Source organism: Delphinus delphis, chromosome 2 (genome assembly GCF_949987515.2).
Source record: "Delphinus delphis chromosome 2, mDelDel1.2, whole genome shotgun sequence".
Taxonomy (NCBI): domain Eukaryota; kingdom Metazoa; phylum Chordata; class Mammalia; order Artiodactyla; family Delphinidae; genus Delphinus; species Delphinus delphis.
In genome coordinates this window covers 60,216,237-60,241,559 of record NC_082684.1, presented here as the reverse complement: position 1 = coordinate 60,241,559, position 25,323 = coordinate 60,216,237, and the positions used below count along the sequence as shown (strand labels likewise).

Below are 25,323 nucleotides of genomic sequence, written 5' to 3'. Positions count from 1 at the left end.
TGACATTTTTTTTTCTTAGATTCCACATACATGTGTTAGCATACGATATTTTTCTTTCTCCTTCTGACTTACTTCACTGTGTATGACAGACTCTAGGTCCATCCACCTCACTACAAATAACTCAATTTCGTTTCTTTTTATGGCTGAGTAATATTCCATTGTATGTATGTGCCACATCTTCTTTATCCATTCATCTGATGATGGACAATTAGGTTGTTTCCATCTCCTGGCAACTGTAAATAGAGCTGCAATGAACATTTTGGTACATGACCCTTTTTGCATTATGGTTTTCTCAGGTTATATGCCCAGTAGTGGGAATGCTGTGTCATATGGTAGTTCTATTTGTAGTTTTTGAAGGAACCTCCATACTGTTCTCCATAGTGGCTGTACCAATTCACATTCCCACCAGCAGTGCAAGAGGGTTCCCTTTTCTCCACACCCTCTCCAGCATTTATTGTTTCTACATTTTTTGATGATGGCCATTCTGACCAGTATGAGATGATATCTCATTGTAGTTTTGATTTGCATTTCTCTAATGATTAATGATGTTGAGCATTCTTTCATGTGTTTGTTGGCAGTCTGTATATCTTCTTTGGAGAAATGTCTATTTAGGTCTTCTGCCCATTTTTGGATTGGGTTGTTTGTTTTTTTGTTATTGAGCTGCATGAGCTGCTTGTAAATTTTGGAGATTATTCCTTTGTCAGTTGCTTCATTTGCAAATATTTTCTCCCATTCTGAGGGTTGTCTTTTGGTCTTGTTTATGGTTTCCTTTGGTGTGCAAAAGCTTTTAAGCTTCATTAGGTCCCATTTGTTTATTTTTGCTTTTATTTCCATTTCTCTAGGAGATGGGTCGAAAAGGATCTTGCTGTGATTTATGTCATAGATGTTCTGCCTATGTTTTCCTCTAAGAGTTTGATAGTTTCTGGCCTTACATTTAGGTCTTTAATGCATTTTGAGCTTATTTTTGTGTATGGTGTTAGGGAGTGTTCTAATCTCAAACTTTTACATGTAGCTGTCCAGTTTTCCCAGCACCACTTATTGAAGAGGCTGTCCTTTCTCCACTGTACATTCCTGCCTCCCTTATCAAAGATAAGGTGACCATATGTGCGTGGGTTTATCTCTGGGCTTTCGTTCCTGTTCCATTGATCTATCTTTCTGTTTTTGTGCCACTACCACACTGTCTCGATTACTGTACCTTTGTAGTATAGTCTAAAGTCACGCAGCCTGATTCCTCCAGCTCCGTTTTTCGTTCTCAAGATTGCTTTGGCTATTCAGGATCTTTTGCGTTTCCATACAAATTGTGAAATTTTTTGTTCTAGTTCTGTGAAAACTGCCAGTGGTAGTTTGATAGGGATTGCATTGAATCTGTAGATTGCTTTGGTAGTAGAGTCATTTTCACAATGTTGTTTCTTCCAATCCAAGAACATGGTATATCTCTCCATCTATTTGTATCATCTTTAATTTCTTTCATCAGTGTCTTATAATTTTCTGCATACAGGTCTTTTGTCTCCTTAGGTAGGTTTATTTCTAGATATTTTATTGTTTTTGTTGCAATGGTAAATGGGAATGTTTTCTTGATTTCACTTTCAGATTTTTCATCATTAGTGTATAGGAATGCCACAGATTTCTGTGCATTAATTTTGTATCCTGCTACTTTACCAAATTCATTGATTAGCTCTAGTAGTTTTCTGGTAGCATGTTTAGGATTCTCTATGTATAGTATCATGTCATCTGCAAACAGAGACAGCTTTATTTCTTCTTTTCCAATTTGGATTCCTTTTATTTCCTTTTCTTCTCTGATTGCTGTGGCTAAAACTTCCAAAACTATGTTGAATAAGAGTGGTGAGAGTGGGCAACCTTGTCTTGTTCCTGATCATAGTGGAAATGCTTTCAGTTTTTCACCATTGAGGATGATGTTTGCTGTGGCTTTGTCATATATGGCCTTTATTATGTTGAGGAAAGTTCTCTCTATGCCTACTTTCTGCAGGGTTTTTATCATAAATGGGTGTTGAATTTTGTCAAAAGCTTTCTCTCCATCTATTGAGATGACCATATGGTTTTTCTCCTTCAATTTATTAATATGGTGTATCACGTTGATTGATTTGCGTATATTGAAGAATCCTTGCATTCCTGGCATAAACCCCACTTGATCATGGTGTATGATCCTTTTAATGTGCTGTTGGATTCTGTTTGCTAGTATTTTGTTGAGGATTTTTGCATCTATGTTCATCAGTGATATTGTCCTGTAGTTTTCTTTCTTTGTGACATCCTTGTCTGGTTTTGGTATCAGGGTGATGGTGGCCTCGTAGAATGAGTTTGGGAGTGTTTCTCCCTCTGCTATATTTTGGAAGAGTTTGAGAAGGATAGGTGTTAGCTCTTCTCTAAATGTTTGATAGAATTCCCCTGTGAAGCCATCTGGTCCTGGGCTTTTGTTTGTTGGAAGATTTTTAATCACAGTTTCAATTTCAGTGCTTGTGATTGGTCTGTTCATATTTTCTATTTCTTCCTGATTCAGTCTTGGCAGGTTGTGCATTTCTTAGAATTTGTCCATTTCTTCCAGATTGTCCATATTATTGGCATAGAGTTGCTTGTAGTAATCTCTCATGATCTTTTGTATTTCTGCAGTGTCAGTTGTTACTCTTCCTTTTTCATTTCTAATTCTATTGATTTGAGTCTTCTCCCTTTTTTTCTTGATGAGTCTGCCTAATGGTTTATCAATTTTGTTTATCTTCTCAAAGAACCAGCTTTTAGTTTTATTGATCTTTCCTATTGTTCCTTCATTTCTTTTTCATTTATTTCTGATCTGATTTTTATGATTTCTTTCCTTCTGCTAACTTTGGGTTTTTTTTGTTCTTCTTTCTCTAATTGCTTTAGGTGCAAGGTTAGGTTGTTTATTTGAGATGTTTCCTATTTCTTAAGGTAGGATTGTATTGCTATAAAGTTCCCTCTTAGAACTGCTTTTGCTGCATCCCACAGGTTTTGGGTTGTCGTGTCTCCATTGTCATTTGTTTCTAGGTATTTTTTGATTTCCTCTTTGATTTCTTCAGTGATCACTTCGTTATTAAGTAGTGTATTGTTTAGCCTCCATGTGTTTGTATTTTTTACAGATCTTTTCCTGTAATTAATATCTAGTCTCATAGCGTTGTGGTCGGAAAAGATACTTGATACAATCTCAATTTTCTTAAATTTACCAAGGCTTGATTTGTGACCCAAGATATGATCTATCCTGGAGAATGTTCCATGAGCACTTGAGAAAAATGTGTATTCTGTTGTTTTTGGATGGAATGTCCTATAAATATCAATTAAGTCCATCTTGTTTAATGTATCATTTAAAGCTTGTGTTTCCTTGTTTATTTTCATATTGTATGATCTGTCCATTGGTGAAAGTGGGGTGTTAAAGTCCCCTACTATGACTGTGTTACTGTCGATTTCCCCTTTTATGTCTGTTAGTATTTGCCTTATGTATTGAGGTGCTCCTATGTTGAGTGCATAAATATTTACAATTGTTATATCTTTTTCTTGGATCGATCCCTTGATCATTATGTAGTGTCCTTCTTTGTCTCTTCTAATAGTCTTTATTTTAAAGTCTATTTTGTCTGATAGGAGAATTGCTACTCCAGCTTTCTTTTGGTTTCCATTTGCATGGAATATCTTTTTCCATCCCCTCACTTTCAGTCTGTATGTGTCTCTAGGTCTGAAAAGGTCTCTTGTAGACAGCAAATATGTGGGTCTTGCTTTTGTATCCATTCAACCAATCTGTGTCTTTTGGTGGGAGCATTTAGTCCATTTACATTTAGGGTAATTATCGATATGTATGTTTCTATTCCCATTTTCTTAATTGTTTTGGGTTTGTTATTGTAGGTCTTTTCCTTCTCTTGTGTTTCTTGCCGAAAGAAGTTCCTTTAGCATTTGTTGTAAAGCTGGTTTGGTGGTGCTGAACTCTCTCAGCTTTTGCTTGTCTGTAAAGGTTTTAATTTCTCCATCAAATCTGAATGAGATCCTTGCTGGGTAGAGTAATCTTGGTTGCAGGTTTTTCTCCTTCATCACTTTAAATATGTCCTGCGAGTCCCTTCTGGCTTGCAGAGTTTCTGCTGAAAGATCAGCTCTTAACCTTATGGGGATTCCCTTGTGTGTTATTTGTTGTTTTTCCCTTGCTGCTTTTAATATGTTTTCTTTGTATTCAATTTTTGACCGTTTGATTAATATGTGTCTTGGCGTGTTTCTCCTTGGATTTATCCTGTATGGGACTCTCTGTGCTTCCTGGACTTGATTAACTAGTTCGTTTCCCATATTAGGGAAGTTTTCAACTTTAATCTCTTCAAATATTTTCTCAGTCCCTTTCTTTTTCTCTTCTTCTTCTGGAACCCTGATAATTCGAATGTTGGTGCATTTAATGTTGTCCCAGAGGTCTCTGAGACTGTCCTCAGTTCTTTTCATTCTTTTTTCTTTATTCTGCTTTGCAGTAGTTATTTCCACTATTTTATCTTCCAGGTCACTTATCTGTTCTTCTGCCTCAGTTATTCTGCTATTGATCCCTTCTAGAGTATTTTTAATTTCATTTATTGTATTGTTCATCATTGCTTGTTTCATCTTTAGCTCTTCTAGGTCCTTGTTAAATGTTTCTTGCATTTTCTCTATTCTATTTCCAAGATTTTGGATCATGTTTACTATCATTATTCTGAATTCTTTTTCAGGTAGACTGCCTATTTCCTCTTCATTTGTTAGGTCTAGTGGGTTTTTATCTTGCTCCTTCATCTGCTGTGTGTTTTTCTGTCTTCTCATTTTGCTTATCTTACTGTGTTTGGGGTCTCCTTTTTGCAAGCTGCACGTTCATAGTTCCCATTGTTTTTGGTGTCTGTCCCCAGTGGCTAAAGTTGTTTCAGTGGGTTGTGTAGGCTTCCTGGTGGAGGGGACTAGTGCCTGTGTTCTGGTGGATGAGGCTGGATCTTGTCTTTTTGGTGGGCAGGTCCACGTCTGGTGGTGTGTTTTGGGGTGTCTGTGACTTTAGACCGCCTCTCTGCTAATGGGTGGGGTTGTGTTCCTGTCTTGCTAGTTGTTTGGCATAGGGTGTCCACCACCGTAGCTTGCTGGTCGTTGAGTGAAGCTGGGTGTTGGTGTTGAGATGGAGATCTCTGGGAGATTTTCGCCGTTTGATATTACGTGGAGCTGGGAGGTCTCTTGTGGACCAGTGTTCTGAAGTTGGCTCTCCCACCTCAGAGGCACAGCACTGACTCCCAGCTGCAGCACAAAGAGCCTTTCATCTTTTGGGACATCATAGGTCTTCTGCCAGCGTTCAGTACATGTTCTGTAGGAGTTGTTCCCCGTGTAGATGTATTTCTGATGCATCTGTGGAGAGGAAGGTGATCTCCATGTCTTACTCTTCCGCCCATAATTAAAATTATTATGTATTCTTTTCTCTCCACATTAACACACTAAAACCAATCAAAAATTAATGAATAAAAATTTTAGTCTAAGGGATAAATTTGAAATTACGTATGAAATAACAGTAATTTATTAAATTTACATGTTCTATAAATCTAATCCAAACTGATCCTGGGTAGACCCAGCAATAACTTTTGTTTGTTTGTTTAACATTTCACAGAGTTTTGTAATACTTCAGCTGATCTTAGTTCTGAAGTACCTCACTTTAAGCAATTCTGGCAATAGTTACAGACTTTGTGAAAAGCTGAACCCCTTTTACATGACTCAAAGATGTAAGACGTGATCCCAAGAAAATCCTGGCAGCAACGTTCAAAATTCTTCTCCTTTCTTCCTCTATTTTTAATTTTTTTCAAATAGACGAAAAATTTTAAAATATTTTCCAGCTGACTGATACCCACGAATTATCTCAGTCTAACGAAATACCAAGAGGCAGAAAAGAATGAGAATAAATAAAGGAATAAAAGCTGCTAATTATTTTTTTAAAAGATACACCATGCAAAGCACAATATATATATATATATATATATTTTTTTTTTTTTTTTTGGCTGCACTGGGTCTGCATTGCGGCACGCAGGCTTCTCTAGTTGTGGCACATGGGCTCCAGAACACATAGGCTCTGTAGTTTGCACATGCGGGCTCTCTAGTTGAGGCATGCGAGCTCAGTAGTTGCAGTGCATGAGCTTAGTTGCCCCACAGCATGTGGGATCTTGGTTCCCCGACCAGGGGTTGAACTAGCATCCCCTGCATTGGAAGGTGGATTCTTAACCACTGGACCACCATGGAAGTCCCAAAAGCTGGTAGTTTCAAAAGTTATTTTTAGTGCAATTTGAACACTTAGTGATTATACTAATAGTTTAGTTTATCTTTTTATTTTTTTCAATTTTTTTTGGCTGCATCGGGTCTTAGGTGTGGCACATGGGCTCTTCGTTGAGGCATGCAGCATCTTCCGTTGCCGCACACAGGCTGTTCATTGTGGTGCACGGGCTTCTCTCTAGTTGTGCCGTACGGGTTTTCTCTCTCTAGTTGTGGCGTGCAGGCTTCAGAGCACGTGGGCTCTGTAGTTTGCAGCACACGGGCTCTCTAATTGAGGCGCACGAGCTCAGTAGTTGTGGCACGTGGGCTTAGTTGCCCAGAGGCATGTGGGACCTTAGTTCCCTAACCAGGGATTGAACCTGCGTCCCCTGCATTGGAAGGCAGATTCTTTATCACTGGACCACCAGGGAAGTCCCTATTTTTTAATTTAAAAATATCACAGAGCTAAAAATAAAGCTGGGTTTTGTTTGTTTATTTTGGTCACGCTGCACGGCTTTTGGGATCTTAGTTCCCCAACCAGGGATTGAACCCAGGCCCATGGCAGTGAAAGTGCTGAGGCCTAACCACTGGACCACCAGGGAATTCCCAAAAACAAAATTGTTTTAAATTGGTATTTTCCCAACTTGTATGACCATGGTGTTCACTTGCTTCAAACTGAAACATAAAGGTGACATTTTTCTTCTGAAAATATCAATATAATGGTTCAGTAGTGAAAATAAATTAGCAAATAAGCACATAAAAATTTACTACTTAAAAGTTCTTTAGCCATAAATTTAAAATTTTGCTCTTAAAGTTTAAAGGGTTTGTTCACATTGTAAAATCTGTCTTTTGTATTTTCAGTACCTCTTCACTGTGATTCTTACAACTAGTTTCAAACCAAACTTTCCAGATCAAAGTTATTTTCTCTATAAATATAGGATAACTTTTTTTTATTTTTATTTATTTATTTATTTATTTATTGTGGTATACGGGCCTCTCACTGTTGTGGCCTCTCCCGTTGCAGAGCACAGGCTCCGGACGCACAGGCTCAGCGGCCATGGCTCACAGGCCCAGCCGCTCCACAGCATGTGGGATCTTCCCAGACCGGGGCACGAACCCGTGTCCCCTGCATCGGCAGGCGGACTCTCAACCACTGCGCCACCAGGGAAGCCCTAGGATAACTTTTGACTGTATCTCAGGAACTTGAGTCCTTTATTTTCATATGGCTTATTCACTTAACAAATGCACTTGCCTAGGCCCCTAAAGTCATATTTCTAATTAATAAAGAAAAAAATAAGCCTTGATTATTGAAAATGGTCAGGATAAGTTAATTTGAAAGAGTGGGTGCTTTGGTGAGACACAATGATATAAATGGCACCATAACACACATAGTATCTCTCTACAAATAGCCTCATAAATTCTGTGTAAGAAACTGAAAATATATAAACCCATGAAAAATTTCTCATGACAAAAGTTCCCTTTCTCTTGAATGATTAACTTAACTCTTTTTAGAACTTTTCATTTTAAGAATATTTCAAACATAAAGCTATAAGTAGAATAATCTATATATCCATCACCTAGATTCATCAATTGTCAGCACTGTAACATTCTGCTTTATCGATCTCTTTTCCTTCATACACACACACTTTTTCTTTTGCCAAACTTTTTGAGAGTAAGTTACAGATACATCACCCTTTCCCCTAAATTCTTCAGTGTGTATCCTAAGAACAAAAAAGTTCTCTTATATAGCCCCAATGAATTACTAAATTAATGAAATTAAACATTGATAAAATACTATTATCCTATATGTAGACCATATTCAAATTTCCCCAGTTGTCTCAACAAGGTCCTCTATAGCAAAAATTTTCCTGACGGGATTTTATCCAGGATCATATATTGGCTTTAGATGTAATTCTCTTTAGTCTCCTTTAATCTTAACTGGTTACTAACACTTTCTTTGCCTTCTAAGACATTTTTGAAGAGTCTAAGCCAGTGGCTCTATAAAATATCCCTCAAATTGTTATGTCCAGTTGTTTCCTTAAGTAAATATTTTGAATTCCAAGTTAAGTTATACGTGCATATGGGGTTGGGGGTGTGTGCTGAGGGGCCATAAATAAATTGACATGTTTGCCAAGAATCAATACTTCCAAGTTCATGATGTGCAAATGAACAGATGTAAAGGAAAGCTCAGGGGGCACTTTTTCTTCAAAGGAATAATGTATTCCCTTAACATTCATCTAGGATTTTAAGTCAAAGCAAAGTTACAGCAGGACAATAAATCTCTCTACATACTACCCTCTGCTAAGTAACAGACCATCCAGCACAACACTGTTTCATTAGGCCATGTCCGTCACTCACCAGAATAGTCTCATGGTTTTCAGAAATGAAGCTAGAGTTTAAATACAGTTCAATAAAATGAGAGTTACGATGCCTTCAGTGTCCATTTTCTAGGCTATGCCTAAATCAGGTTAAGTTTATACTGACCAACACTTTTCCTACCCAGACAATCAAATCCAAAACAAACAGAAAAAGACCAAAAGCCTGTTCAATTCTAGACTCACCTCATCTAAGAATCCTTTCCAGACTAACTTCATTCCAAAACGTCACTCAAAATAGGAAGCCAGTTTGGAAGCATGATCCAGAATAGTTTTGATATGTAAATCAAATCTCTAACAAATACAACTTACTTCCTAGCAATGGTGGTCACTCGGATACGTCTCTGCCCACTTGAATGCTGATACTGAGTCACAAACTGGATTGCACCACGTCCTCCTTGAGGAATTGGAGCATTATGCTGTATAAATATAAAAGAGTAGAATCTAAGCAAGATCTATTACATTGTTGTCATATAGTCATGGACTGCATATCCTAGCACTAACAAAATTCATTCTAAAATCTATCAGAAGGATGCTTATTTCCAGTGCATACAAAACAGTGGTGATTTGCCACGTGAAAAAGAAACGGATTTGGGAGAGGAGAAAAATTATGGAGTGAGTCAAGCTAGGAAATCAATTTCAAGTAATATATAATTCAGAGAAACATGAAAAAACAAAATGAAGGGAGAAGTGTAAAGAAATTAACAGATAAGAAAAGGCATAAGTGAGGCAATTTTGCCTAATAGTAACTGGATAAAAAGACATTGAGCTAACATAAAAAATAATGAAATAATGTCTTCTGCAGCAACATGGATGGACCTAGATAATCACACTAAGTGAAGTAAGCCAGACAGAGAAAGACATATATCATATGACATGGTTTATATGTGGAATCTAAAAAAACAATGATACAAATGAACTTATATACAAAACAGAAATAGACCCACAGACATAGAAAACAAACTTATGGTTACCAAAGGGGAAAGGGCAGGGGATAAATTAGGACTTTGGGATTAACAGATACACACTACTATATATAAAACAGATAACCAACAAGGACCTACTGTATAGCACAGGGAACTATACTCAATATTTTATAATAACCTATAAGGGAAAAGAATCTGAAAAAAGAATAGAAAAATATACATGTATAACTGAATCACTTTGTTGCACACCTGAAACTAACACAACATTGTAAATAAACTACAATTCAATTAAAAAAAAGAAAAAGAAATTGAGCTAAGTTCTCCTCCCCTAGGTACATAAGATGAAAACACAACTTTGAGGAAGATAATCACATGATGAACAGATGACTAACAGAAAATCATTAATGAGAAGAGACCAATAGTAATATATGATAATGATCCTCAGAAAGAAAAAGTGGGGTGGTCAATAGGGAAACTTTCTTCATGCCCTTTGACAACATTCTTGCTTTGTTGTTGTTGTAACTGTTTGTCAATAAGAGCCACTATATTTTTCACAAATTTTAACTGTAAAAAAAAAATTCCTGCACTTGTCTTAGGAAGGCTGACTACTAATACTTTGTGGTTCATTTTATGCCTAATAACTATTGGTATATAAGTCAATAATTTATCCATTATATCATTCTTTAATATGATAACTTTTTCCTGCAACAGCAGAAAAAAATCTTTCCAAATATTGGCATCTTTACCTTCCAATCTTTTTCTATAAGTTTTGATATATTAAACTTTCTCGTAGGAGGACTCAAATATTATATACCTTGAGACACCTAGGAGGAACTAGATACCTAATTACAAAAATGCATAACTAGAACAGAATTTAAGATTTTATTTATGCTTCAATTTTTTATTAAAAACAAAAGAAAACTAATACTAAAAGTTGGGTTGCCCAAGGTTGGGCATTTGCAGGTTTCCCTGACATCTCTATTATAGTATGTCCTCTCACCAAGGAGTGTCGCCTTGAGAAACAGAAAATGACAAACAAAAACTCCAAAACAGAATCATCTTTGGGTCATAAGCTCTGGAAATATTCATGGCCTAAATTAAGTATTTTTTCAAATATACATTTCAATATTCAAATATAAAAAGTCATACCTGATTGACAACTTCAAAATATATGGCTAAGGTTGTAGTGGGACTGAGTCCACATATCTTCCATTGACAAGTGCCACCTGTTCCTATCTCCTATAAAAATAAAACATAGTATGTTTGAAAACCAGAGAATATAGTTTATTACTATATATATATTAAGGTGAAAAAGTGGAAAAAAATATCAGTAAGAAAAAATCTATTTCAGGTTTCTAACTAATTCAATAAATGTTAGAGGTTTAAGATTTTTTTAAGATCATATAAATATACTATGAAATAAGCTTAAGCAATTTTTACACAAATAAAATTATAATTAATTCAAATTCTTGCTAAGTAAATTACAAAAGTATTGATACAAGTTCTTCATATTGTAGACTTTAAAAATATACACCATTTAATGAAATAATTACAACTAACATTATCCTTCTATCCAACTATTTAATCTGTGTAAAGAGAGAGTGATTTAACATATAACATACGCATATATGAATATAGGTTCTCTGGATCAGAACTGTGTAATTTAAGCAGTCTAATTCCCAAGAAAACTTCTTAGATATAAATTTTTCCATGCAAACTGCTTAAAATTAATTTTTAAACTCTGTCATTGTAAAGATGATTGCACACTTTGTTATTTGTCCCATCATCCTCTCCACAGCTACATGATTCTACTATTTCAAAGTGCCTTATATGTCCACTAGATGTGATAAAAGAAAAGAAAGGAATTGAAGCTTAAAAGCTTAAATCTGCTGGCTACTTTGACGGAAATTCTACTAACGAAAAAAATTTCAGAATTAATTTTGACTTTCAGGAGTCTCCAAATTTCCAAATCATAGTTGTTGTTTTTTCAGGCACGCTGGGCAAGGAATAACTTACGCATAAAAAATAGAAGACTGGTGACAGTACAAAAGTTTTAATTTAGGGGTGAATGGGAAAAGGGGTATGTGGAAAGAACAACAACAAACAGAGGTATACCAATGGAAGCTGAGCCACATTCTACTGTAAAACAGCCCACACAATAACTTTGAAAGGAATGCTATAGACTGCCACCCCAGGTCTCTCTTGGATCTGCCCTGAGAATTAACTGTATTTTCTTTTTAGAATAAAGATGACTTACATTTTCAGACACACAGGGTCCTTTAGAATTGAGAGACACACAGGGTCCAATAGCTCCTGAAATCTTTATTTCCCTTGAGGTCTGCAAAATAAGAATATATTGTCAGCCCTCCATATCAGTGGGTTCCACAGCTGCAGGTTCGACCAACCTCGGATTGAAAATACTTGAAAAGAAGTTTTTCAGAAAGCTCCAAAAAGCAAAACTAGAATTTGCTGTGCACAGGCAACTATTTACATAGCATTTACATTTTATTAGGTATTATAACTAATCTAGAGATGATTTAAAGTATGTGGGAGGATATGTGTAGGCTACATAAGAATATTACACCATTTTATAGAGGACTTGAGCATCTGCAGTGGTGGTGTGGGGGAGGTGTCCTGGAACCAGTCCCCTACAGATACCAAGGAATGACTCTAGTACACTTTGGTGTACCACCTTCTATTTTAACTCCCATTGAAAATCTGTCACCAAGACTGGTTTCTTTCCAATCTCCACTAACCCCCAAATTTAAGCTAATGTTATCTTCTATCTAAAAATTTGGAAGCCCAACTCAAGTTTTCTTACATGAGATTCTTTTTCCTGACAAATCCTGAATACCACTATCAAGACAAATTTTACCCCAAACACTGTTCTTCATTAACCTATAAGGGCTTCTTCTGCCTACACATGCATCTCCAAACTACAACCAAACCACACAATTAAAACTATTTCACTTACATTCCAATACAAACCATCCACTCTCACTGGGCAGTCTTCCCAAACATACCATGCTGATTCTCACCTCTGTGCCTCTCTTCACACTGGGCTCCCAACTAAAATCATTCTCCTCAACCAAGTTAAACTCTGCCATGTTTCAAAAACCACTCTAAGTCACTGTAAAACCATCTAGGATAAATTGTATCCTGCATACATTCATTTTTCTTCCCTAAACCTTTACAGCTCTTTTATAATCTACTATTGTTTCATTCAATCACATGTGTTAATCTTGTCTTTCTATCAAGAATAAGTTCTTTATAAGAATACCTGTGTCTTAGATATTCCCTGAGATCTCTACAATTTCCTAGCTTAATGATGGACATATAGCAAGCATTCAATGAAATAAGAAGATTAACAAGAAATATTTAATAACTCAAAATCAATGTGCTTGTAAGACACTTAAAAATAACACTAAGCCTTTGGGTTTCTTGAATCCCAAATTTGAAATGAATGATAGAATTGAATAATATCAACAACTTACCAAAAATAATTACTGATTATCCAAATAAAACAGAAAATGTTTCTCTTAAGTTAGATACCAACTCCTGCAATTAAAGAATCTAGCACTAACATAAGCAAATTTAGCACTAAAAAAAACATACAGGCATACCTTGGAGATATTTTGGTTTTGGTTCCAGACCACCACAATAAAGCAACTATTGAGAATAAAGAGAATCAAACCAATTTTTTTATTTCTCACAAAGTTATGTTATATAACTTTATGTTACATAAAGTTATATTTATACTACACTGTAGTCTATTAAGTGTGCAATAGCATTATGTCTTAAAAAACAATATACATAGCTTAATTTTTAAATGCTTTATTGCTAAGAAATGCTATCATCTGAGCCTTCAGTGAGTCATAAACTTTTTGCTGGTGGAGGGTCTCGCCTCGATGTTGATGGCTGCTGACTGATCAGGGTGATGGTGGTTGCTGAAGGTTGGGGTGACTGTGGCTATTTCTTTTTTTCTGTTTCTTTTTTTTGAAGTATAGTTGATTTACAATGTTGTGTTAATTTCTTCTGTACAGCAAAGTGATTCAGTTACACAAATATATACATTCTTTTTTATATATTCTTTTCCATTATGGTTTATCATAGGATATTGAATACAGCTCTCTGTGCTATACAGTAGGACCTTGTTGTTTACCCATTCCATATATAATAGCTTACATCTCCTAATCCCAACTTCCCACTCCATTCCTCCCCCAGCCCCCTGCCCCTTGGCAACCACAAGTCTGTTCTCTATGTCAGTGAGTCTGTTTCTGTTTTGTAGATAGGTTCCTTTGTGTCATATTTTAGATTCCACATATAAGTGATATCATATGGTATTTGTCTTTCTCTTTCTTACTTACTTCACTTAGTATGATAATCTCTAGTTGCATCCATGTTGCTGCAAAGGGCATTCTTTCTTTCTTTCTTATGGTTGAGTAGTATTCCATTGTGTATATGTACCACATCTTCTTTATCCATTCATCTGTCGATGGACATTTGGGTTGTTTCCATGTCTTGGCTATCATGAATAGTGCTGCTATGAACATAGGGGTGTATGTATCTTTTTGAATTAGAGTTTTGTCTGGATATATGTGGCAATTTCTTAAAATAAGACAACAATGAAGTTTGCTGCATTGAATGACTCTTCCTTTCACAGTTTCTCTGTAGCATGCAATGCTGTTTGATAGCGTTTTACCCACAGTTGAACTTCTTTCAAAATTGGAGTCAGTCCTCTCAAACCCTGTCACTGCTTTATCAACTAAGTTTATGTAATATTTTAAATCCTTTGTTGTCATTTCAACAATCTGTACAGCATCTTCATCAGTAGATTCCATTTCAAGAAACCACTTTCTTTGCTCATCCATAAGAAGCAACTCCTCTCCATTCAAGTTTTATCATGAGGTTGCAGCAGTTCAATCATATCTTCAGGCTCTACTTCCAATTCTAGTTCTCTAGCTATTTCCACTACATCTGCAGTTACTTCTTCCACTGAAGTCTTGAACCCCTCACATTCATCCATGAGGGCTGGAATCAACTTCTTTCAAGCTCTTGTTAAGACTGATATTTTGATCTCTTCCCACGAATCACAAATGTTCTTAATGGCATCTGAATGGTGAATTCTTTCCAGAAGGTTTTCAATCTACTTTGCCAAGATTCATCAGAGGAACCACTGTCTATGGTAGCTATAGCCTTATGAAATGTATTTCTTAAAAAATAAGACTTGAAAGTTGAAATTACTCCTTGATCCATGGACTGCATGATGGATGTTGTGTTAGCAGGCATGGAAACAACTTGAATCTCATTGTCCATCTCCAACAGAGCTCTTAGGTGACCAGGTGCATTGTCAATGAGCAGTAATATTTAGAAAAGATTCTTTTTTTTCTGAGTGGTAGGTCTCAACAGTGGGTTTAAAATATTCAGTAAACCATGTGGTAAACAGATATGCTGTCATCCAGGCTATGTTGTTTCATTAATAGAGCATAGGCAGAGTAGATTCTTAAGGGCCCAAGGATCTCGAGAAATGGTAAATGAGTATTAGGTCAACTTAAACTCACCGACCGCATTAGTCCCTAACGAGAGAGTCAGCCTGTCCTTTGAAGCCCACCACTGACTTCTCTCTAGCTATGAAAGTTCTCAATGACATCTTCTTCCAGTAGAAGGTTGTTTCATCTATATTGAAAATCTGTTGTTTTATGTAGCCACCACCTTTATTCATTATCTTAGTTAGATCTTCTGGATAACTTGCTGCAGCTTCTACATCAGCACTCGATGCTTCCCCTTGCACTTTTATGTTACAAAGCTGGCTTCTTTCTTTAAACCACATGAACCAACTCTGCTAGCTTCAAACTTTTCTTCTGCAGCTTCCTCACCTCTCTCAGCCTTCCTAGAATTGAAGGGAGGACAGGACTTGCTCTGGATTAGGCTTTGGCTTAAGGGAACATTGTAGCAGGTTTGATCCTCTATCCAGACCACTAAAACTTTCTCCATATCAGCAGTCAGGCTGTTTTTCTTTCTTATCCTTTGTGTGTTCACTGGAGTAGCACTTTTAAGTTCTTTTAAGATCTCCTCCTTTGCATTCACAACTTGACCAACTGTTTGGAACCAAGAGACTTAGCTTTGGCCTGTCTTGGTTTTTGACATGTCTTCCTCACAAAGCTTTTGATTTAAAGTGAGAGATGTGGGACTCTTCCTTTCACTTGAACACTTAGAGACCATTGTAGGGTTATTAATTGGCCTAATTTCAATATTGCTGTGTCTCAGGGAATAGAGAGGCCTGAGAAAAGGGAGAGAGACAAGGGAACGGCCAGCAGCTGGAGCAATCAGAACACACACATTTACTGATTAAGTTCACTGTCTTAAATGGGTACGGTTCATGGTGCCCCAAAACAATTACAATAGTAACATCAAAGATCACAGACCACAGATCACCATAACAAATATAATAATAATGAAAAAGTTTGAAATATTGTGAGAATTACCAAAATGTGACACAGAGACATGAAGTGAGCAAATGCTGTTGAAAAAATGGTGCCAGCAGACTTGCTCCACACAGGGTTGCCACAAACCTTCAATTTGTAAAAAAATGCAGTATCTGCGAAGCACAATAAAATGAGGTATGCCTATACTTAAAAAGTTAAACCCTATATAAACAAAAAATAGAGTTAAAGGAAATTTTACTTATATAATTTCCTCTTGTTTTAACAATTATTTAGAGATGCTCAAGTAAAATTTCATTGTACATTTAACGATGAACATTTTTCTGGTGAACAAATCTCTAACTCCAGGTTTCAATACAAAATAACCACTATTTTTAAAGCATATTTTGAATTTGATTGATGATGTTTTAAAATTATGATCAAGCCTACAAATTTCTCTCTTGGTAACATACCATACATGTCAAGTTTTGGTTCTTACCTTTATTTCTAATGTACCACCAAAGCCCATTTTAAACTGTCCATGCATATCTTTGGTAAAAACTCTTTGAAAAGTTTGCTTGAATAAGGAAGTGTTGAAAGAGTCACCCATTACCATGTATCCTCTGCATGGAAAGAGGAAAAAACAATGTGACACAAGAGTCCATGTGTAAAACCAGAAAAGTAAATTATTTTTCAACACTACCAACAAAATTTTAAAGATATTTCCCAAGATGTGTGATATTAACATTAATTTAAAAAACTCAATTATATGAAAATATCCCCACGCCACAAATAATCTCAATTCTGAGGGTACCTGAGTGCCCCTAACACTTGTATCTGTCCTCAGTAATTTTTAAAAATTCTTTTTTAAATAGGTAATACATCTATACATTACAAAATTCAAAAAGTACAAAAGGGTACATAGTAATATATGTGTCTCTCCCATCCCAGTTACCCAGTTCTCCCTACTGGTGAAGACATCTGAGAGTTCACAGCATTCATTATCATTCTTAAAAATAAATATCTCCATGTGTAGTGTGTGTATATGCATATATTGTCTCTGTGTGTCACACTGAACTTAACAGTGTTATACCCAGTGAATGAGAATACAGGCATATTTTGGGAGCATTTTCACATTATGCACTTAAGTACTGTTAAATTTTTTTCAGTAACCATGTACCTTTATAAATTTTTTTAAGTTTTAAAAAACACTGTCAAATAAAAACTATTCTGAGATGCCATTTCCACCCTAATAAATCAGCAAATCAGTCTGACAACATATTCTGTTGATGAGGCTGTGGAAAAACGGGCATACTCATAATTGCTTATGGGAATGGAAAATGGTGCAAACCCAATGCAAGGGAACTTGACAGTATCTAACAAAATTACATATGTATTTTCTCTGTAATCCAGCCACCCCACTATTAGGAATCTATCCCAAAGATAATCGGGCAAAGAAAAACCAAAAAGCAAAATACAGGCACAAGTCTATTCACTGAAGTACTATTTATAATAATAAAAGATTGGAAACAATCCAGATGACCATGTATTAGACTAGCTGAATAAAATATGGTACAACCACACAATGGAGTGATATACAGTTGACCCTTGAAAACCACAGGTTTTGAACTGCGTGAGTCCACTTATGAGCGGATTTTTTTCAGTAGTAAATATTACAGAACTACACTATCCACTGATGGTTGAATCTGAGGATGCAGAACTGCAAATATAGAGGAACCACAGATATGGAGGGCCAACTAAAAATTATACTCAGACTTTCCACTATGCAAAGGGTCAGTTCCCCCAATCCTCAAATTGTTCAAGGGTCAACTGTACTACTATAAACCCATTTCCAAGATATCAGTAAAAAAAAATGCAAAGTAGGGGAAGCTATGTAAAACTTTCTACTGTTTAAATTAAAAGGCGGATACATATATCCATATACAACCTGAGTCCAAACATTTACATGTATTTGTTCATCATATTTTTAAAATATTTTAAGTAGTTTTTAAAATAACAATAAAACAATCAAAAATTACATTAGGCAAAGAAAAAAAACTGATGTGGTATAATTAATCAATGGAAATTTTATTTTTGATACTGCTAAAGTCCTAATTTATGTTATCTCTGATGCTATTATAGATTGTATGCTGTTAAATTTTGTTTGCTTTTTATAGTTGACCCTTGAACAATGTGGAGTTTAGGGCACAGACCCTTATGTGTAGTCAAAAATCTATGTAAAACTTTATAGTCAGCCCTCCGTATCCATGGTTCCACATCCTTGGAGTCAACCAACCAAGGATCATGTAGTACTATAGTATGTATATATTGAAAAAAATCCACATATAAGTGGACCTGTGCAGTTCAAACCCATGGTGTCCCAGGGTCTACTCTATTTGTTACTGTTATACAAAAATATAGTTGAATTTTGTACACTGACCTTGATTTAGAAGTCTTGACAACTTAACATACTAATTCTAATAGTTTGCATGTAGATTTTTTCAGATTTTCCACTTTTGCAAACATGTCATCTAGAACGATCTATGTTATCACTAAACCTAGTAAAACATCCTAAAATAATGGCAACGTATACCATACCCTACTTATCCACTCCCTTTTACAGCAAACCTCTATGAAAGAGCTGTCTATACCTTTACTACTCAGTGTTGCCCTTGGTCCAACAACATTAGCATCACCAAGGGTCTTGTTTGAAAAGCAGAATTTCAAGTCCCATCCTATGCATACTAAATCCAGAATCTATATTTTAACAAGCTATCCAACTGACTTGTACATGTGAAATGAAAGTCTGAGAAGCTCTGGTCTATGTCAGCTGCTTCCGATCCCCTCCTCCTGTTCCTTTTCTTATTCACTCTAAGTCAACTTTCAGTGCTCTTAGGAAGGTCACCAATGACCTTCGTAGTGTTAAATTACACAATCTTACAATCTCATCCACTTTTATTGCTTTAAAAAACCAACAATAGGGACTTCCCTGGAGGCGCAGTGCTTAAGAATCCGCCTGCCAATGCAGGGGACACGCGTTCAATCCCTGGTCTGGGAAGATCCCACATGCCGCGGAGCAACTAAGCCCGTGTGCCACAACTACTGAAGCCCATGTACTCTAGGGCCCATGCTTCGCAACAAGAGAAGCCACTGCAATGAGAAGCCCGCGCACCGCAATGAAGAGTAGCCCCTGCTTGCCGCAACTAGAGAAAGCCTGTGCACAGCAACCCAATGCAGCCAAAAAATAAAAACCACAGCAATATTCTGACAACTCCTGCATTTATATCTCTAGATACAAATTCAGACCTATCTTCTGCATTTGTAGGTTCTAATATCCAACTGCCTACTCAACCTCTCCCCATGGATGTCTACTGGCATCTCAAACCAAACATGTTCAAAACTGAACTCCTAATCTTCTCCCCAAATGTTCTTCCTTCCAGTCTTACCCATTTCAATAAAGGACAACTCAATCCTTCTAGACTTATTTGGTTTTCTCAAACCCCAGATCCAACCTCCTAGCAAATTCTCTGTCTTCTAAATATACCCCAAATCCAACCACTTCTCACCAGCTGTGATGCTACCACTTGATATTCCTGTGTCCCTCTACGTACTAAAGACAACTAAAGTCAAATGATCCTTTTAAAGCATTAAGTCAGATCATATCACTCCTCTCCTGAAAACTCTCTAATGACTTCCCATCTCACTCAAAGAAAAATCCAACAAACTAGGAATAGGAACATACTCAACCTGATAAAGGCATCTACAAAAATCCACAGCTAACATTATACTTAATGGTGAAGGATAAAATGGTGTCCCCCTAATATCAAGAACAGGCAAATCTATAGGGACAGAAAGTAGTTTAGTGGTTGTCTAGGCTGAAAGGGGGAGGGGGAGGAAGGAGAATTGGGAAGTGACTGCTAATAGGTACAGAGTTTCTTGCTGGGATAATGTAAATGTCCTAAAATAAAATCATGGTGATGGGTAGAATATACTAAAAGAAAAAAAAAACCATTAAATTACATGCTTTAAATGAGTAAATTTTATAGTATGTGAATTATATCTCAAAAAAGCTACCAAAATAATAATATAAAACAATGACTGAAGGGTATGAAGATGATCTTTTCAAACAGAACTTGTGCCTTTTTAACTGTATTTTAGAAAAAATTTAAAGTAAGCTTTACTGAAAGGAGTATCAAAAACTGTTAATAGCTGTTGCCCTGGAGTGGCAGGATCATGACTATTTTTTTTTTCCATTATTGGTTTATATTTGTAAAGTGTCATTATTAGTTTATAACTGCAATACTTGTAAAAACGTATATACATACCCAGTAAGGTTAGGACAGCATTTCATCTCCAGGAGACCTGTCTGATCTAATGCACATGCATAGATATCAATAACATGACCAGTCGTAGCAGCGCGATTAGCCAATGCTTCAAAATGCTACAACAGATTTTTTAAGATCAAATCAAAGTAATGTACAAACTTAATCATCCTATAAATCTTTTGCCATTAATAAATCAAAATGATCTAAGAAATACTAAAAGAATAATCCATAATAATTTAAGTGTGATTTGTTCTAATTTAATTTTCTATAACGTCTCATAAAATGATACGATAACTTCTAATAAGTGTGACACTCTCACATTCTTTTCTTTAAATGCCATTCATTCTAAATGAACTCCTAAATTTCAAGCTAACCTTGAAGAAAGGCATGTTGCTCTTCATACATACATGATGGAAGAACAACACAGAACTCTTTTTCCTGGATAAATCTATACTCAAGTATGAAAAATAGACAATAGCAAAAGTATTAAGATAAACAAATATAAAACTTCTTTTGAAGCTCTAAGAAATACTCCAAATTCAAAAGGGAAATTAGGTGACAGGAAAAAAAGCATCCATTAATAGTGACAAAAATTATCTGTTATTAATTACACCCTAAAAATATAATAATGACTACCAAAAAGAAATATGAGATAATACAGGACAACTAAACTAAAATTGTAAACTCTAGACAATTTTTTTAAAAAGGGGGGGAGGGATGGGACATTAACAAGCAGAACCAATACAAGGGTATCAAGAATCAACAGTAGTGAAAATGTACTGACACAAACCCAGATAAAATTGAAGTTACATGAACAGAGAACAACTTATGAGAAAATGACGGACTATTCAAGCTATGAACAATATACATATCTAAAGGGCAGCCTCCTGGAAATGAAAAATTGGAAAATTCAAGAAATTCTTCCTGATGGGAAAGACATTCTTTAACATGAATATTAAAAAAGACACACAGGTTTTCTCTCAGGAGTAGTTTTTAAAGAGACACCTATTGGTGCTCCTTATTAAGTTTTTAAATATTTAAAACCAGAAAAAATATAACAAATTATCAAGGAAGAAAAAGACTATTTCTCTAAATCTGAGGAGCAGTTGCAGGATCATCACAATATCAGACTTATCAGAAAGTAATTATATTCTTCCTCTTCCATCAGATGAATTTTTCTAATAAGGCAAAAAGACTTAAAAACCAAAATTACCTTAGTTCCCTTTTTAACATATTTGGCATTGTCTTTTTCTATGTCATGCCATGATCTTATGGGTGTCTTCAATTCGTCTCCAACCACCATTCCAGGCCCCTGAGTGGCTGGACCACCAATGAACATCATGATACGAGCACCAGTGTTGGGAAAAGTACACTATCAGGAAAAAGTAATTCATGAGAAGAGCTTAAAGGAAAACATATGGATATACATTTATGATAGTGAATTTTTATATATTCTTTCTAGAAAAGCATACATTTTCCAAGAATAATCAAATGTTTAAAACAAAATTTAAAAACAAGATGTTTGTGTGAATATCTTTCTTTTGAAATCCTATTCTAATAGCAATGCCTTCCTAATTTTAAAATAATCTATAAACCTGATCCCTATAAGCAAGGAGTTTCTCCTGCTTAACTAGTACTAGATAGGGAAGAGTAGGAAAAGAAGAAGAAAAGAGGGTATCTTTTTCTGTTTGGTTGTTATTTTTGTTTTCTATGCTTAAAATACATGCACAACTTTTATTTCTAATTCAAACTGATGGATTGAGTACTTCAATCTACCTCCCCCTTCTTCCCAAGATGCCAGTGAAATGATATAAATGGTACTGTTTAAAAAATAAATAAGAAAGAGTACTATCAGCACACTAGAAATTTTGAGGAATCCAAACAACAGATTGTACTGGATTGACAAAAGAATTTTAACTATATATATTATGTATAATTTAAAATATATGTATGTACATATATATATACCAAAAGTAAGCCAGATCTTCCCAAGGGAATATCTTAAAAACTCTACATTTAGAGTCAAAAAAACACAAAAAGCAGCAATGGGCCAAAGAAGTGCAGTCAGCTCCAGAAACAGCAGCTAATGACAACAGATTTTAGCAATTCCTAAGAAGAGCTCTCTGAGAAAAGTAGGCAATCTTCCCAGAGAAGGTTCTTAGCATAGAAATTGGGGGCTGAAAGATACAGAACACATGTTACAATGAATATCAAAACAAATATGACAACTCTCAAGAGATTCTAGAATTAAAATCATGGCAAAAGTAAAAATACCTCAAGGAATGGGCTAAAAAGCATGTCTGAAGACCAAGTTAGAGATATGGAAAATAAACTTGAAGAAACCTCTAAGAAATAGGAGAAAAGAAGGAAAACATGAGGAAAAAAAATAAAGATATGAAGAAATGCAGAAGTCCAGCATCAATCTAATGAATATAGAATAAAAAAGAAAAAAAGAAAGTAAGCTGAAGAATGACAGAAGTCTTAATGAAAGGACCTACCAACAACCAAACATAATTAATGAAAAAATAATCAAACCTAAACACAACCTAATGAAATTTCAGAACTCTAAAATTAAAGAGAACATTCTAAAAATGTTCAGTGGGAAAAATAAGTTTCCTGAAAAGGACTAAGAATGAGACTACATCAAATTATCCAATAAACTATCTGTTAGAATACTAGCGAGGAATGGCTCAAAGATCCTATTGAAGACAAGGACCCAAAGTACAAATGAAGTGAGAGGGAAAAATTAAAAAACATTTTTAGACATGAAAGAACTCAGAAAATTTATAATAAACAAAAGAACTGAGTACAATCCAAAAGAAACAGGGAATCTAGAAAAAAAAAATTTAAAGGTATCCTAAGACTTTAATACATGAAAGATTCCCCAGCAAGCAGCAAAACTGCAATTACAAAGAATTACATCTCCTTCTCTATGTGTATAACCACTCTATTCCACAATTAACAATATTTATATATCATATTTGAAATGCTTTTATTTCTAATTTCTATAAGCAGTTATTGAACAAAAATACACAGTGCATTTTCAAGCTACATTATAGCTTCAGAAAAGAATGTCAATGATATATATTTTGATGATAATTTTAAAAATTCATGATTAACAAATCTAGGCAAGAGCAAGGAAAACTGCCTTTTACTTTTCATTTTTATACATCCTTGCATATTTGAATGTTTTTATTAGGTATACTTATTACTTCTATAACATTCTTAAACTAGATTAATAAACAAATAAAAATACTGTTTTCATACTGGGTATCATCCTGATGAGGTAACAGGAGTCATGTAAAGCTGAAACATCAGTAAAGAACAAGAACAAATTAAAGTATACAAACCACACACCTTCATACCTAGAACTCAAAAAGCATTCAAACTTCAAGTTACTTATAAGTAAAAAATAAATAAATAAACACTAAGTCCCAGTGAGCTATCTCCCATGCAAGCCTTCACACAAGCAAGGGCAGTTTGGGGAAAAGTACAAGGAAGAAAGAAGGAAGCTAGCAGCCAGCATAGAACAACTGCCAGATTCAAATGAAAACTTATTAAGGGGCACTAAAGAACAGCAAGAAAATAATCAAGAGCATGAAAACGAAATAAATAAGAATAAAAAATCAGAGATAAAGTGGTTGAAATAGAAAACAAGCAAAGATCCAATTTATGTATAATTGGAGTTCTTAAAGAAGATAAACAAAACAATGAAAAAACTAACACTTAAAACTGTAATACAAGAAAACTTTATAGAAACAAAATACTTGAATACACATATAGAAAAGGATCACCAGGCACTAGAGAAAATTAACCCACAGGACATACTAGTAATACTCCAAGCAAATGATCAAGTAATTTACAAGGGCAAGAGAATTAGGCTGGCATAATTGCAAAAGCTCAATCTACTCATGATTAAAGATCAGATAAACCCAAATTGAGAGTCCTTCTACAAAATAACTAGCCTATACCCCTAAAAAGTATCGTCATGAAACACAAAGAAAAACTGTGGAACTGTTCCAGAATAAAGGACACCAAAGAGACATGACAAGTGAATACAATATACAGTATTATTAGGATAACTGGTGAAATCTGAATAAAGTTTAAAGATTAGAAAATAGTGTTATATCAATGTTAATTTCATGATTGTTAAATGAACTGTGGTTATACAAAGGAATGTTCTTATGTAATTAAGAAATGCACACTAAAGAACTTAGAAGTAAAGGGACATCACATTTGTAACTGACTTTCAAATGGTTTTTTAATATTTATATGTGTGTAACATATAAATAGATACCTATATATAGCTACATCTATATTTATAGAGAGAGCACACTATATAAATATCTGGAGAGAGAAGGATAAAGCAAATGTAATAAAATGTTAACATCTGAGGAATCTGGGTGAAAGGTTTAAAGGAATTCTTTGAACCATTCTTGTAACTTTTCCATATGTTTGGAATTATGTCAAAGCAGAAAGTTAAAAGAATAAAAACTGATAGTAACAGATAACTCACCGTAAAAAATAGGAAACCACGAATCCACAGTGATATTAATAAATGAATAAATTGAAAGTTTGATGAGGAATAGGATATTTGCATGGTTTCAAAGATCCTCACCATCTAATGTTTATTAATTACAAAAGGAGGGGAAATAAGAGTAATTTTACAGTGGAGAAACCTGGCAGACACACCTTAATGAGTGATCAAAGTCATAATCATCAATAATGGGCAAATGAAAATCATGTGCCACCTGAGAGGATACAGTAAGAATAGACCATTACTTCTGTGATATTCCTTCCAATGATGCAATACCTCAATCTAATTGTGACGCTACATCAAGACAAACCTAATTTGAGAGACATTCTATATACTGGCCTGAATCTTCCAAAGTGCCAAGGTCATGAAAGTCAAGGAAAGGCTGAGGATCTATACCAGACTAAAGGAGACTAAACAGACATAACCACTACATACATGCCTCTGAATTAAATCCTTTCAGTAAAAGAAATTATTGAGATAACCACTGAAACTTGAATGAGTTTT

General features: G+C 35.2%; 1 protein-coding gene across 1 annotated transcript in view; it reads right to left on the bottom strand.

Moving 5' to 3' along the window:
- Window positions 1-25,323, bottom strand: part of SEC23A (SEC23 homolog A, COPII coat complex component) — a 65,346-nt gene that overhangs the window by 26,176 nt on the left and 13,847 nt on the right. Inside the window, exons 8-13 of the mRNA XM_060004654.1 lie at window positions 21,496-21,654; window positions 20,283-20,398; window positions 16,457-16,580; window positions 11,793-11,873; window positions 10,685-10,774; window positions 8,922-9,028 (exon numbers count right to left, since the gene is read on the bottom strand). Of these exons, the coding sequence (XP_059860637.1) occupies window positions 8,922-9,028; window positions 10,685-10,774; window positions 11,793-11,873; window positions 16,457-16,580; window positions 20,283-20,398; window positions 21,496-21,654 (677 nt within the window). The remainder of the gene's footprint in view (window positions 1-8,921; window positions 9,029-10,684; window positions 10,775-11,792; window positions 11,874-16,456; window positions 16,581-20,282; window positions 20,399-21,495; window positions 21,655-25,323) is intronic.